Below are 12,887 nucleotides of genomic sequence, written 5' to 3'. Positions count from 1 at the left end.
CTCTATCAAAATAAACAATAAAATCAAGCATATTTTTATACATTTTTTAATCAAAACATAGGTGTGTATAGACACACATTACATTAACTTATAAATTTGATTCTTTGCAGCTAAAGGGGAAATGTAATTCCGTGTACCTTTCAATTGCGAAGTCTACGCATACATCTAGATGGCTGACTTCAATTTGAAAAGCCATATGGTTTTATTAAAATGATTATATCGACTACATCAATCGACAATCTCCATAACAGAGTGGTTAAGGTATTGGACTTAATTTGCTTTTTGCTATGAAAGCAAAGACATAACAAGTTAAACGAATTTAACCTTCTTTTTGAATAATCAATGTAGCTTTAACCAGAGTTATATTATCTGAAATTAGTCTTAGACTGGTATGGGACATTTCCCTATTTTGACATACTTCCAATCGAAATAAACATGAAATTAAGGAAAATATCACATACTTTGTTCTTGTTTTCATACATCTACGTAATATCAACATTCATCAGTGAAATGTTCACCGATTTTAAGGATTTCTTAATAATGAGGCATAAATAACATAATTATTTTCAATGATACACACAAAGTCAGAATGGCACAAAAAGTTTGTTAAAAATGAAACAATTTCAGCAGAATATAATAAATTATGACATCATGATTGTTTTTGCTTTGAAAATGATGCAGCACAATTTATTGTTTTACCAATAATGAAATAAATATTAGAATATTGGTGAACTTAAAAATATCAACAGGAAAAGGTACTAAGTATTTAATATTAAAAAAAATCTTTAGTTTAACATTAGTAATTGCAAAAATGCTAAAATATTTAAGGTGAAAACATTTATTCACAAAAGTAAATACTGAACACTAATCAGCATAGCAAAGTACAAAAAATATTACTTAATCTATCAAAACAAACTACATGTACATGTATGAACAAAAAATGATAGTAAAATATGTATAAAAGAAACGTGAACAATAAAAAAAACCCTGCAAACCAACTTATAACCAGAAATGTTTTTTGATTTATAACATTTTCATTCTCATTCTTCAATGCTTTGTGGATTTAAAAGATTTTGATATGCATGCTAAATAAATCAAACACCCATTCTTGATATATGCACACAGGTCAATCACATAATTTAATAGAAATTATTTTTAAAACCTTATTTCACTTTTCCTTCAAACTCCAAGATCGCCGACTTTCGATATATGCGCAATCTGTTGACATTCGCATTGCTATCTTTTGTCAAATAAAACAAAGAATAATATTCTATTCATATACAATTTTTTAATTCTCCCACAACCACATCGTTTAAGCAGTTCTGCTTACTTAACTGCGTACGCTGTAAGCTTTATTCACATTTATTTTTTTATATTAATAATGATTTAACTATCTGAGAAGATGTAAATTAGTTCAGTCTCAAATTGAAATCGACACACTGGTAAAACATTGCCTGTAACACAATCTAATAGAGGAATATCTAACAAAGTTACCGTTCCTTATCCGCTAGGGTCCCCGTGAGACTCTTCCGGCCAGGACCGTAGCAATAGACTGTGGCTATTTATAGCCACCGTCTAAAAAGTAATAACATAGATTTTGAATATATGTTGAAAATGAACTGTGCTAAGTTTTCTAAATTTGAAATGTTTAAAAACTTACCTTTGTTTTATAAAGAAATGTTTATGTTTTCAATCAATGAAAAAAAAATTACCGACATATCAAGTATGAATATAAACGATATTTTACAAGAGCCTAGTATATTGAATAAAAGGCGTTTTGTATTTGATGGAAAACCTATGTTCTTTAAAAATTGGATTAAAAGAAACATTTTGTATGTTAAAGAACTGTTCACTGATAATGGGTTTAGGTCACGTGATGAAATTGGTAAAGTGTACAAAAAGGCAAATCTATTTGTGAATATAAGATAATAAGTTCTGCCTTTACGAATATCAGAAATATTGTAGACGGAGTTCAAGCAAAATTAATTAATATAAAAAAGGAGAATATTTTTGTTTTTCAAAACAAGAAATAAATTTTTTCTTTGATATCTATACTACTATATTATAATAATAGACTCGAATTGTTGGGCTTTAATACCGATAAATCGGAAGAGTACTGTCTTTTGTTTTATATATTTTAAAAATCATTCACGGTGGCCGACCACGTGATACGCGTATGATCAATTCCACAAAAAAAATGGCGATTTGGAGTTGCACCTGGGGGAAATTTTGAACGGTAAGTAACAATTTCCTGTACGTTATTAATCATTTTTTTCCTTCAACAAAGTGTAAAAATATCAGCAATGGATACTTTGTTATTCTCAGAATATTGTAGTTTTGCTCCTACTGCTAGAACATTCGTGCACAATCTCCGGCTCGATCAACATTACACGGGATTGTATCCACATAAGCCCGAAGGGCTTAATGATAGATTTGATCACGCCCCGACCGAAATTATCACCTCATAATATTCAAAGAATGATTCCTTATAACTTATATTTACAAATTTTAAGCCATCGTACGATTAAACATTTAAAAATATAAATAAGCAAACCCCGCTGGCGCCTCAATTTTGCGTCATTTGTATTTTTAGTTATATAGTACAAAATCGATACGTAAATTATCACAAGGAAAGACATTGGAAAATGTAAATATATGAAAATAACATGAAGTTTGATGACCCCCCCCCCCCCCATAAAATTGTATTATAACGAACACATCAAACAACCATATTTCACAGTATTAAAACATTGTTAGATTTTTCTCTCATTCATTTATCATCTCTACAATCTCATATACTCAATTTTTCTAATAGATTTATACTGAAAAAGACATCAAGTGCCTCAATCAAACTCAAATTAAATCAAACTCATTGATATCAGGATTAGTTATCACTTTGTGCATCAACTACCATCGACCAAAGTCAAGCTAGCACGCACTAACTTCAACGCACTAACTCCGTTCTAAATATGCTTATCGACTAGTTTTTCGATCCCGACGGGAAAATATCCCTCGGTAAATAGGCGCAAGGCGCCTAAACTAGGACTTGTGACAATTAGGTGACCCCGGATTCCTGAGGGTGGGGGTCCTGCCCGGGGGTGACTGGTCTCAGAACCTTCAATAATTATGCCGTTCTTGGCGCCACGGCCCCCTGAATAATCGTTATAATAACTATATTATCATATTATATAGGGACATAAACAAGGCGCAGGGCGCCTAAACTAGGACTTGTGACAATTAGGTGACCCCGGATTCCTGAGGGTGGGGGTCCTGCCCGGGGGTGACCGGTCTCAGAACCTTCAATAATTATGCCGTTCTTGGCGCCACGGCGCCCTGAATAATCGTTATAATAACTATATTATCATATTATATAGGGACATAAACAAGGCGCAGGGCGCCTAAACTAGGACTTGTGACAATTAGGTGACCCCGGATTCCTGAGGATGGGGGTCCTGCCCGGGGGTGACCGGTCTCAGAACCTTCAATAATTATGCCGTTCTTGGCGCCACGGCGCCCTGAATAATCGTTATAATAACTATATTATCATATTATATAGGGACATAAACAAGGCGCAGGGCGCCTAAACTAGGACTTGTGACAATTAGGTGACCCCGGATTCCTGAGGGTGGGGGTCCTGCCCGGGGGTGACCGGTCTCAGAACCTTCAATAATTATGCCGTTCTTGGCGCCACGGCCCCCTGAATAATCGTTATAATAACTATATTATCATATTATATAGGGACATAAACAAGGCGCAGGGCGCCTAAACTAGGACTTGTGACAATTAGGTGACCCCGGATTCCTCAGGGTGGGGGTCCTGCCCGGGGGTGACCGGTCTCAGAACCTTCAATAATTATGCCGTTCTTGGCGCCACGGCCCCCTGAATAATCGTTATAATAACTATATTATCATATTATATAGGGACATAAACAAGGCGCAGGGCGCCTAAACTAGGACTTGTGACAATTAGGTGACCCCGGATTCCTGAGGGTGGGGGTCCTGCCCGGGGGTGACCGGTCTCAGAACCTTCAATAATTATGCCGTTCTTGGCGCCACGGCCCCCTGAATAATCGTTATAATTACTATATTATCATATTATATAGGGACATAAACAAGGCGCAGGGCGCCTAAACTAGGACTTGTGACAATTAGGTGACCCCGGATTCCTGAGGGTGGGGGTCCTGCCCAGGGGTGACCGGTCTCAGAACCTTCAATAATTATGCCGTTCTTGGCGCCACGGCCCCCTGAATAATCGTTATAATTACTATATTATCATATTATATAGGGACATAAACAAGGCGCAGGGCGCCTAAACTAGGACTTGTGACAATTAGGTGACCCCGGATTCCTGAGGGTGGGGGTCCTGCCCGGGGGTGACCGGTCTCAGAACCTTCAATAATTATGCCGTTCTTGGCGCCACGGCCCCCTGAATAATCGTTATAATAACTATATTATCATATTATATAGGGACATAAACAAGGCGCAGGGCGCCTAAACTAGGACTTGTGACAATTAAGTGACCCCGGATTCCTGAGGGTGGGGGTCCTGCCCGGGGGTGACTGGTCTCAGAACCTTCAATAATTATGCCGTTCTTGGCGCCACGGCCCCCTGAATAATCGTTATAATAACTATATTATCATATTATATAGGGACATAAACAAGGCGCAGGGCGCCTAAACTAGGACTTGTGACAATTAGGTGACCCCGGATTCCTGAGGGTGGGGGTCCTGCCCGGGGGTGACCGGTCTCAGAACCTTCAATAATTATGCCGTTCTTGGAGCCACGGCCCCCTGAATAATCGTTATAATTACTATATTATCATATTATATAGGGACATAAACAAGGCGCAGGGCGCCTAAACTAGGACTTGTGACAATTAGGTGACCCCGGATTCCTGAGGATGGGGGTCCTGCCCGGGGGTGACCGGTCTCAGAACCTTCAATAATTATGCCGTTCTTGGCGCCACGGCCCCCTGAATAATCGTTATAATAACTATATTATCATATTATATAGGGACATAAACAAGGCGCAGGGCGCCTAAACTAGGACTTGTGACAATTAGGTGACCCCGGATTCCTGAGGGTGGGGGTCCTGCCCGGGGGTGACCGGTCTCAGAACCTTCAATAATTATGCCGTTCTTGGCGCCACGGCCCCCTGAATAATCGTTATAATAACTATATTATCATATTATATAGGGACATAAACAAGGCGCAGGGCGCCTAAACTAGGACTTGTGACAATTAGGTGACCCCGGATTCCTGAGGGTGGGGGTCCTGCCCGGGGGTGACTGGTCTCAGAACCTTCAATAATTATGCCGTTCTTGGCGCCACGGCCCCCTGAATAATCGTTATAATAACTATATTATCATATTATATAGGGACATAAAGAAGGCGCAGGGCGCCTAAACTAGGACTTGTGACAATTAGGTGACCCCGGATTCCTGAGGGTGGGGGTCCTGCCCGGGGGTGACCGGTCTCAGAACCTTCAATAATTATGCCGTTCTTGGAGCCACGGCCCCCTGAATAATAGTTATAATTACTATATTATCATATTATATAGGGACATAAACAAGGCGCAGGGCGCCTAAACTAGGACTTGTGACAATTAGGTGACCCCGGATTCCTGAGGATGGGGGTCCTGCCCGGGGGTGACCGGTCTCAGAACCTTCAATAATTATGCCGTTCTTGGCGCCACGGCCCCCTGAATAATCGTTATAATAACTATATTATCATATTATATAGGGACATAAACAAGGCGCAGGGCGCCTAAACTAGGACTTGTGACAATTAGGTGACCCCGGATTCCTGAGGGTGGGGGTCCTGCCCGGGGGTGACCGGTCTCAGAACCTTCAATAATTATGCCGTTCTTGGCGCCACGGCCCCCTGAATAATCGTTATAATAACTATATTATCATATTATATAGGGACATAAACAAGGCGCAGGGCGCCTAAACTAGGACTTGTGACAATTAGGTGACCCCGGATTCCTGAGGATGGGGGTCCTGCCCGGGGGTGACCGGTCTCAGAACCTTCAATAATTATGCCGTTCTTGGCGCCACGGCCCCCTGAATAATCGTTATAATTACTATATTATCATATTATATAGGGACATAAACAAGGCGCAGGGCGCCTAAACTAGGACTTGTGACAATTAGGTGACCCCGGATTCCTGAGGGTGGGGGTCCTGCCCGGGGGTGACCGGTCTCAGAACCTTCAATAATTATGCCGTTCTTGGCGCCACGGCCCCCTGAATAATCGTTATAATAACTATATTATCATATTATATAGGGACATAAACAAGGCGCAGGGCGCCTAAACTAGGACTTGTGACAATTAGGTGACCCCGGATTCCTGAGGGTGGGGGTCCTGCCCGGGGGTGACCGGTCTCAGAACCTTCAATAATTATGCCGTTCTTGGCGCCACGGCCCCCTGAATAATCGTTATAATAACTATATTATCATATTATATAGGGACATAAACAAGGCGCAGGGCGCCTAAACTAGGACTTGTGACAATTAGGTGACCCCGGATTCCTGAGGGTGGGGGTCCTGCCCGGGGGTGACCGGTCTCAGAACCTTCAATAATTATGCCGTTCTTGGCGCCACGGCCCCCTGAATAATCGTTATAATAACTATATTATCATATTATATAGGGACATAAACAAGGCGCAGGGCGCCTAAACTAGGACTTGTGACAATTAGGTGACCCCGGATTCCTGAGGGTGGGGGTCCTGCCCGGGGGTGACCGGTCTCAGAACCTTCAATAATTATGCCGTTCTTGGCGCCACGGCCCCCTGAATAATCGTTATAATAACTATATTATCATATTATATAGGGACATAAACAAGGCGCAGGGCGCCTAAACTAGGACTTGTGACAATTAGGTGACCCCGGATTCCTGAGGGTGGGGGTCCTGCCCGGGGGTGACCGGTCTCAGAACCTTCAATAATTATGCCGTTCTTGGCGCCACGGCCCCCTGAATAATCGTTATAATTCTTTATTTTTCATTTTCATAAATATTTTTTTATAATCGTTATAATTCTTTATTTTTCATTTTCATAAATATTTTTTTCCAAAAAAATTAGGACGTCTATTTGGTCGTCCTTGATATGCATTTATAGATAATCGTATTTTGCATAAATTGGTACCATATTTTCAGCCCTATATTATTTAGTTCGCAGCCAAAACGAAACTTCCGGTTTTCGTTAAAATTGTAAAGGAAATTGGAAAAGTCACGGGGTGTGGAGGAACATTAAGGTGGATCTACTGTGGTCATTATGATTTAAAACCTTTTCCACTATCAAATTTAAAAGTTGCCTGAATCTATCCTAATAAAAGCTGTTGTCAACTCTAACTTCATTAGTACTTGGACATTTAAATCTCCAGCTGTACAGGTGACTACTGATTTTTATACGACCGCAAAAATTATGGTATGGCGCAGTCGTCGTCGTCCGTGCACATTCGTTTTTGTGGAATAACTTTTGTTTTAGTGGAGGGATCAACATGAAATTTTCACACAATGTACCATGGCATAAAACGAAGCTGTATAAGAAATAAGGAATTTATGGCCTCACCCATTTCAGAAAAAAATACCAAAAAGGGCCACTTTGGGTGTTTTTCGCAAATATAGTTGCCAAATGTTTATTTTTTATTGAATTTTAATGGGGTTTCTTTTATTTTGTTGCTTATATAATTGCGCTTCAGTAGTATTCATGATTTGTATCTTTACATTCATCTTATGTATTCCTCTAGATGCAAGCTTTTAGTTGGGAGTCAGCAGATTCTGTGTGCCTCTGTGTCAAGTTCTTTATCGTGTCCATCTAATTATTGTGTCAACCTCTTTACTGTGTCCACATTCACTTCATATTACACTTGTTCGAATTTCAGTGGTCGACATGCTGCGGTCGTATCTGCTGCGCTCAGCGTAGCCTTTTATTTTTTACTTGAGATTTGTCTATAGGTAAAAAAAACTGATAGCCCTTAGATTTAAATGTCCAGCTACTTCTTTTCATCACCTGAGTTAAGGATTGATTTGAGGTTCACTAAAGATTGGTATCAGCTATTTTTCAATCCAATAAAGGATTAGCTATTGAAATATGACCACACTCAGAGTAAATTGCTTATTAAAAAAAAGGGAAAAAGGGGGGTGTGATTACATATATAGTAGGTCTCAATGGGATCTAAGCAGGACATGGGATTGAGTAGGGTTTTTTTTATCTGGGATGTCGCTAATTGTTTGTCGAGAAAACAAAAATTTATTAGACAAGGATTTGGGAATAACTCAAAATTGATTTGGGAATTTGGGAAAATATTAATGTTCTTAAGCAAGAAATTGAAAAATATTTTTTCCTTAAAATTTTGATAGCAGGCTTTCGTATGTAACAATCATTATTGTCTCAAAAACTTGTATTTTTTTAGATTATCAACTTTGTGCATATTGTTACATGTCTCATGCAATTTTTATGTACAGAAAATGAACCAAAATTTGGGAAGCGGGAAATCATGAACTGGTACACCTAACATGGGAATTGTCAAAAGAACTTAACGTGATACGGGATTAGAACCCCCTATATATTACGATAAATTGGCAAAATAAAAATTTTCTGTATGAAAATAACTTTAACCATTAATCTGACCTTATCTGAAGTGATAGCAGACTTTGACGCGGAGGATGGCATGTGATGGCATAATGAATGAAAATTATGTCAGGAGTGTAACATTTATCCATTCTTTAATGATAAAGTTTTTATTTAGTTTAAAAAAATTCTAAACTTAACTGGAAGAGATTTTTTACACTTAATTTGCTCAAAAATTTTCAATAAGGTCAAATTTAAAGATTGGAATATATTATTTGCTTTTGATACAGTGTTTGAATATTAAAAATAAGTGCGATAAATACTAAAAGGACATTTAAAACAATTACACTATATAAAACTGTTGTGAAAGTATCAGAATTGTGTTACAATGCCTCAAATAAACACTAATGATCAGATCCTATCCTGTAAGTTGACAGAAACTAAAAGTGGAAAACCTAGCATTTCACAGAATTTTAGTGTTACACTCCTGACACCTATTTCAAGGCCATAAAAAAGGACTAATCAAATTTAGGCAGTCATGTTTGCATCTCATAGTAACTGCTGCACCTGCTGGTCAATTTAAAACAATAATTATGACAATTACTAACAGTGTTTCAAAAATATGACATTGCAAACTTAAATGTTACACTCCTGACCTACATCAGCAGGTGTGGTTCTATGAGATCAAGTGCACCAGAAACATGTCACAGATATCTACAAATACTTTTAATTTGATCTAGAATATTGTGGTAAAGTATAAGAAATATTAAAATGTCCAAAATCTTTCGGAACTTTGAATTATCATCATTTAAAATTAAGAATTAAGTTTTTTCCTTTTCATTTTTTTCCCTCATTAGGAAATTTGACAGACCTTATTTTACCATTGTAATTACAAAATATGTATTACTTCATATGATAAAATTTAGTGCATATACACAGGTTTTCAACAAACCCATCATTTTATATTAGACATCATTATTTTTTTTAAAGACAGCTCTTTGAAGCACTTGCTTCTTTCAAAATGTCACACTAAAAGTGTTACACTCCTGACATTTTTGGCCCTATTTTTTGCCGGCATTTTTTTATTATCAAAGATATCATCACGAAAATTTGTACGATTATAGTCACAGGTGGGATACATTTTTTAATTATCTAATACTTAGTATTTATCATCATGATTTGTAATAGGGTATGGTAATAATGTTGGGGTCATTTTTTTTGAAACAGCCCCTATGTAGAATGAATAGTGAACAAAATAGTCTGCATGGCAAACAGGACATACATGTGGTTCTGTGACTTGAAAGAACTGATCATTTATCTATATAGCTAGGTATTTTAGACATGTAGTTTCAGCTGAACAGAAAAAAAAAATGTCAGTATAAAGACAAAAAAAAAAATTGCATAATTTTAAATATAATGCTGAATTTTAGGTTTTTTCTTCTATGATATGCGTGGGTATAGTAATTTGAGCATGTTGAGTGGTATTATACACCAACAATTAAACTTTTATTAGAGTTTTCATGGTATTGACATTTTTACATATATTTTATATATATTTTCAATATCACTTGCTTTGATAGGTGCCATTTTTAGGTAAATGAAGGCTTTTTCCAAATTGAAACGGATTTTGTGATGCGTAATAGTCGATGTAATGATATCAACATGCAAAATGGACATAAAAATAACTTCATTTTCGAGGCTCTGTGAGACACCTTGTGTGCAAATACTGTAAAACAGCCCTGATACATGTGGAAATGAATAGATCTACACCGGTGATGTACGTTGGTTAAATTTTTCATTTCATTTGCAGGTCGTCGCCATTATGCCTGATGGCCATGTACGGGTGGGGTTATTTCCGACACTATCAGAAACAATAGTGTGCCAGCTGGGCACTGTGGCTGAACTCCCCCGTACAGCAACAAAGTCTTGGAAAAGTGGGAAGAAGACCGCCTTTCGGGTACGTCAAAACCTATATATTGGTGAAATGTTTTAGAATGTATGTCTAAAATGTCTGTTTTGGAAAAAAATTCTTTGCCCGGTTGCCGGTAAGCGCTGGGCCCTTGGTCCTATTTTTTCAAGCTTCGGTCATGTATAATTTTTGTAATGTTCATGTATAATTCTTGTAATGTTAGAACATTCGACTAATGGAGGTGTTTTTTTGCAGGCAGCCAAGGCAGCCGCCGCAGCCTCCAAGGAATCCCCCGCAGCCTCCAAGGAATCCCCCGCAGCCTCCTCCTCCAAGGACTCGGCCAGGAAGAAACGAAAGGTAAGAACTCAACCTAATTTGTTTGGTTGTTTGTTGCTATGAAACCTTTAATAACACCAACATTTATTTTTGTTGGCCTTACCGGCCCAGAACGCAGTGTATCATCAGTAGTGTGTTTGGATATTTGATTATTGAACATTCGACTAATGGAGATGTTTTTTTGCAGGTGGCCAATAGCCCTGAACTCGGACCCCCCGCAGCATCCTCCTCCTCCGAGGACTCGGCAGGCAGGCAACCCTCTGAGAAAGGAACGGTAAGAACCCAACCTAATTTGTTGTGTGCGCAATTTCGTGTATACATTGGACAATATATAACCGATGATACATTGTGTATACTTGGTGTACACGGCCTATACACTTGTATAATTTTTGTAATGTTCATGTATAATTCTTGTAATGTTAGAACATTCGACTAATGGAGATGTTTTTTTTGCAGGCAGCCAAGGCAGCCGCCGCAGCCTCCAAGGAATCCCCCGCAGCCTCCTCCTCCAAGGAACCGGCCAGGAAGAAACGAAAGGTAAGAACCCAACCTAATTTGTTTGGTTGTTTGTTGCTATGAAACCTTTAATAACACCAACATTTATTTTTGTTGGCCTTACCGGCCCAGAACGCAGTGTATCATCAGTAGTGTGTTTGGATATTTGATTATTGAACATTCGACTAATGGAGATGTTTTTTGCAGGCAGCCCAGAAAAGCCACAAATTGAGTTTCGACGGGTACATCGACTTGCTTGCTGCAAAAATTGAAGAAGGGAACAAAACAAAAGGGAATAAGGACCAGAGGAGAGGTGCTGACGGCAAATTTGGCAATAAAAATTTATTGGACTGTTCCTGGAGGACCTGGTTGAAAAGCATGTTTACAGAATATCCAGGTGTGCTGTGCAAGTGCTCTTGTAATCATCGACCTTTGACTAGCGCACAAGCCTTAATAAAACACATAGAGAGAAATCACTATATCAATAATGTGGTATCATTTGGTGAGGAGGACCTGGAATTCACACCACCACAGTTTTAGCTCACCTCCCCCCCCCCCCCCCAAGTTTAAATAAGTTGTTGAATCAACTTTGGAAATTCACCCCAAATTCAAATTTGGAAATTCACCCTTGTCTAGTGGGTTCAACTATATTTTGTATGCTCTACCTATAGTAACCATATATCTTGATTTCCCAGAAACTTGTTGACGCTGCAATTGCACTTCATATAAATACATGTTTTGGCATTCTATGTTATTTGTAAATGCTGTTTGTCCTTATATTTTGATATATCCAGTTACTTTGTTTCTACTGTTTCGCAAGTATCTTGGCAATAATATCTCTTACTACTGTATATTTTGTATGAGAGTCAAACTGTAGAACTATGTGGGTTGAAGAATATCTCTTACTACTGTATATTTTGTATGAGAGTCAAACTGTAGAACTATGTGGGTTGAAGAATAAAAGTGTGCACTCAATCAAATATTGTTTTTAGGCCAATACTTTGTAAGATATACCAAGTGCACTTGTAATCCTCGACCTTTAGCTAGCGCACAAGCCTTAATAAAACACATAGAGAGAAATGACTATATCAATAATGTGGTATCATTTGGTGAGGAGGACCTGGAAATCACACCACCACAGTTTTAGCTCATCTCCCCCTCCCCCCCAAAGTTTAAATAAGTTGTTGAATCAACTTTGGAAATTCACCCAAAACGTTTGGGGGGGGGGGGGTATATAGGAATCACTTTGTCTGTCCGTCTGTCCGTCTGTGCAGTTTTCCTGTCTGGTCCATAACTTTTATATGCCTTAATGAATCTTTATGAAACTTTGGGAGGTCGTTACATATAATTGTATCAGTTGGTGACTTTTGTAGTAACAAGGTGAACTTGCCATTAAAACTTAGGTATTGGTTATTATCAACGAGCCCAACGGAGTTAGAGAGGGTATATAGCGTTTGGTTTGTTCGTTAGTACGTACATGCGTACTTAAGTAATAGTCAGATTAAAGTTTTGGTTAAGGTGCATATCTCGGCAACTACAAGTGGTAGAGGGATGATATTTGGTCAGTCGATACA

The 12,887-nt window shown here is 38.5% G+C and overlaps 1 protein-coding gene across 2 annotated transcripts; it reads left to right on the top strand.

The window, feature by feature from the left end:
- Window positions 1-9,512: 9,512 nt before the first annotated feature.
- On the top strand, window positions 9,513-12,293 carry LOC117686658 (nucleolar and coiled-body phosphoprotein 1-like). Of its 2 annotated transcripts, none has more exons than XM_066074366.1 (5): window positions 9,513-10,530; window positions 10,738-10,839; window positions 11,006-11,092; window positions 11,279-11,355; window positions 11,521-11,689. In XM_066074366.1, exons 1-5 carry the CDS (start codon window positions 10,396-10,398, stop codon window positions 11,543-11,545), a joined length of 426 nt encoding a protein of 141 aa, XP_065930438.1. In that variant the 5' UTR covers window positions 9,513-10,395; the 3' UTR covers window positions 11,546-11,689. The 2 variants fall into 2 exon arrangements, with proteins under 2 accessions (XP_065930438.1, XP_034318022.2); XM_034462131.2 differs by having other exon boundaries at window positions 9,520-10,530; window positions 11,275-11,355; window positions 11,521-12,293.
- The last annotated feature ends 594 nt before the right edge of the window (window positions 12,294-12,887 follow it).

This window comes from Magallana gigas, chromosome 2 (genome assembly GCF_963853765.1).
Source record: "Magallana gigas chromosome 2, xbMagGiga1.1, whole genome shotgun sequence".
Lineage (NCBI taxonomy): Eukaryota > Metazoa > Mollusca > Bivalvia > Ostreida > Ostreidae > Magallana > Magallana gigas.
The sequence above is the reverse complement of the archived record's forward strand: the minus strand, read 5'-3'. Positions and strand labels throughout refer to the sequence as shown.

Coding starts and splice junctions, on each gene's coding strand:
- LOC117686658 (XM_034462131.2), top strand. CDS start 10,396: ATGCCTGATGGCCATGTACGGGTGGGGTTATTTCCGACACTATCAGAA. Junction 10,531..10,737: donor GGAAGAAGACCGCCTTTCGG/GTACGTCAAAAC, acceptor GTTTTTTTGCAG/GCAGCCAAGGCAGCCGCCGC. Junction 11,356..11,520: donor CGGCCAGGAAGAAACGAAAG/GTAAGAACCCAA, acceptor TGTTTTTTGCAG/GCAGCCCAGAAAAGCCACAA.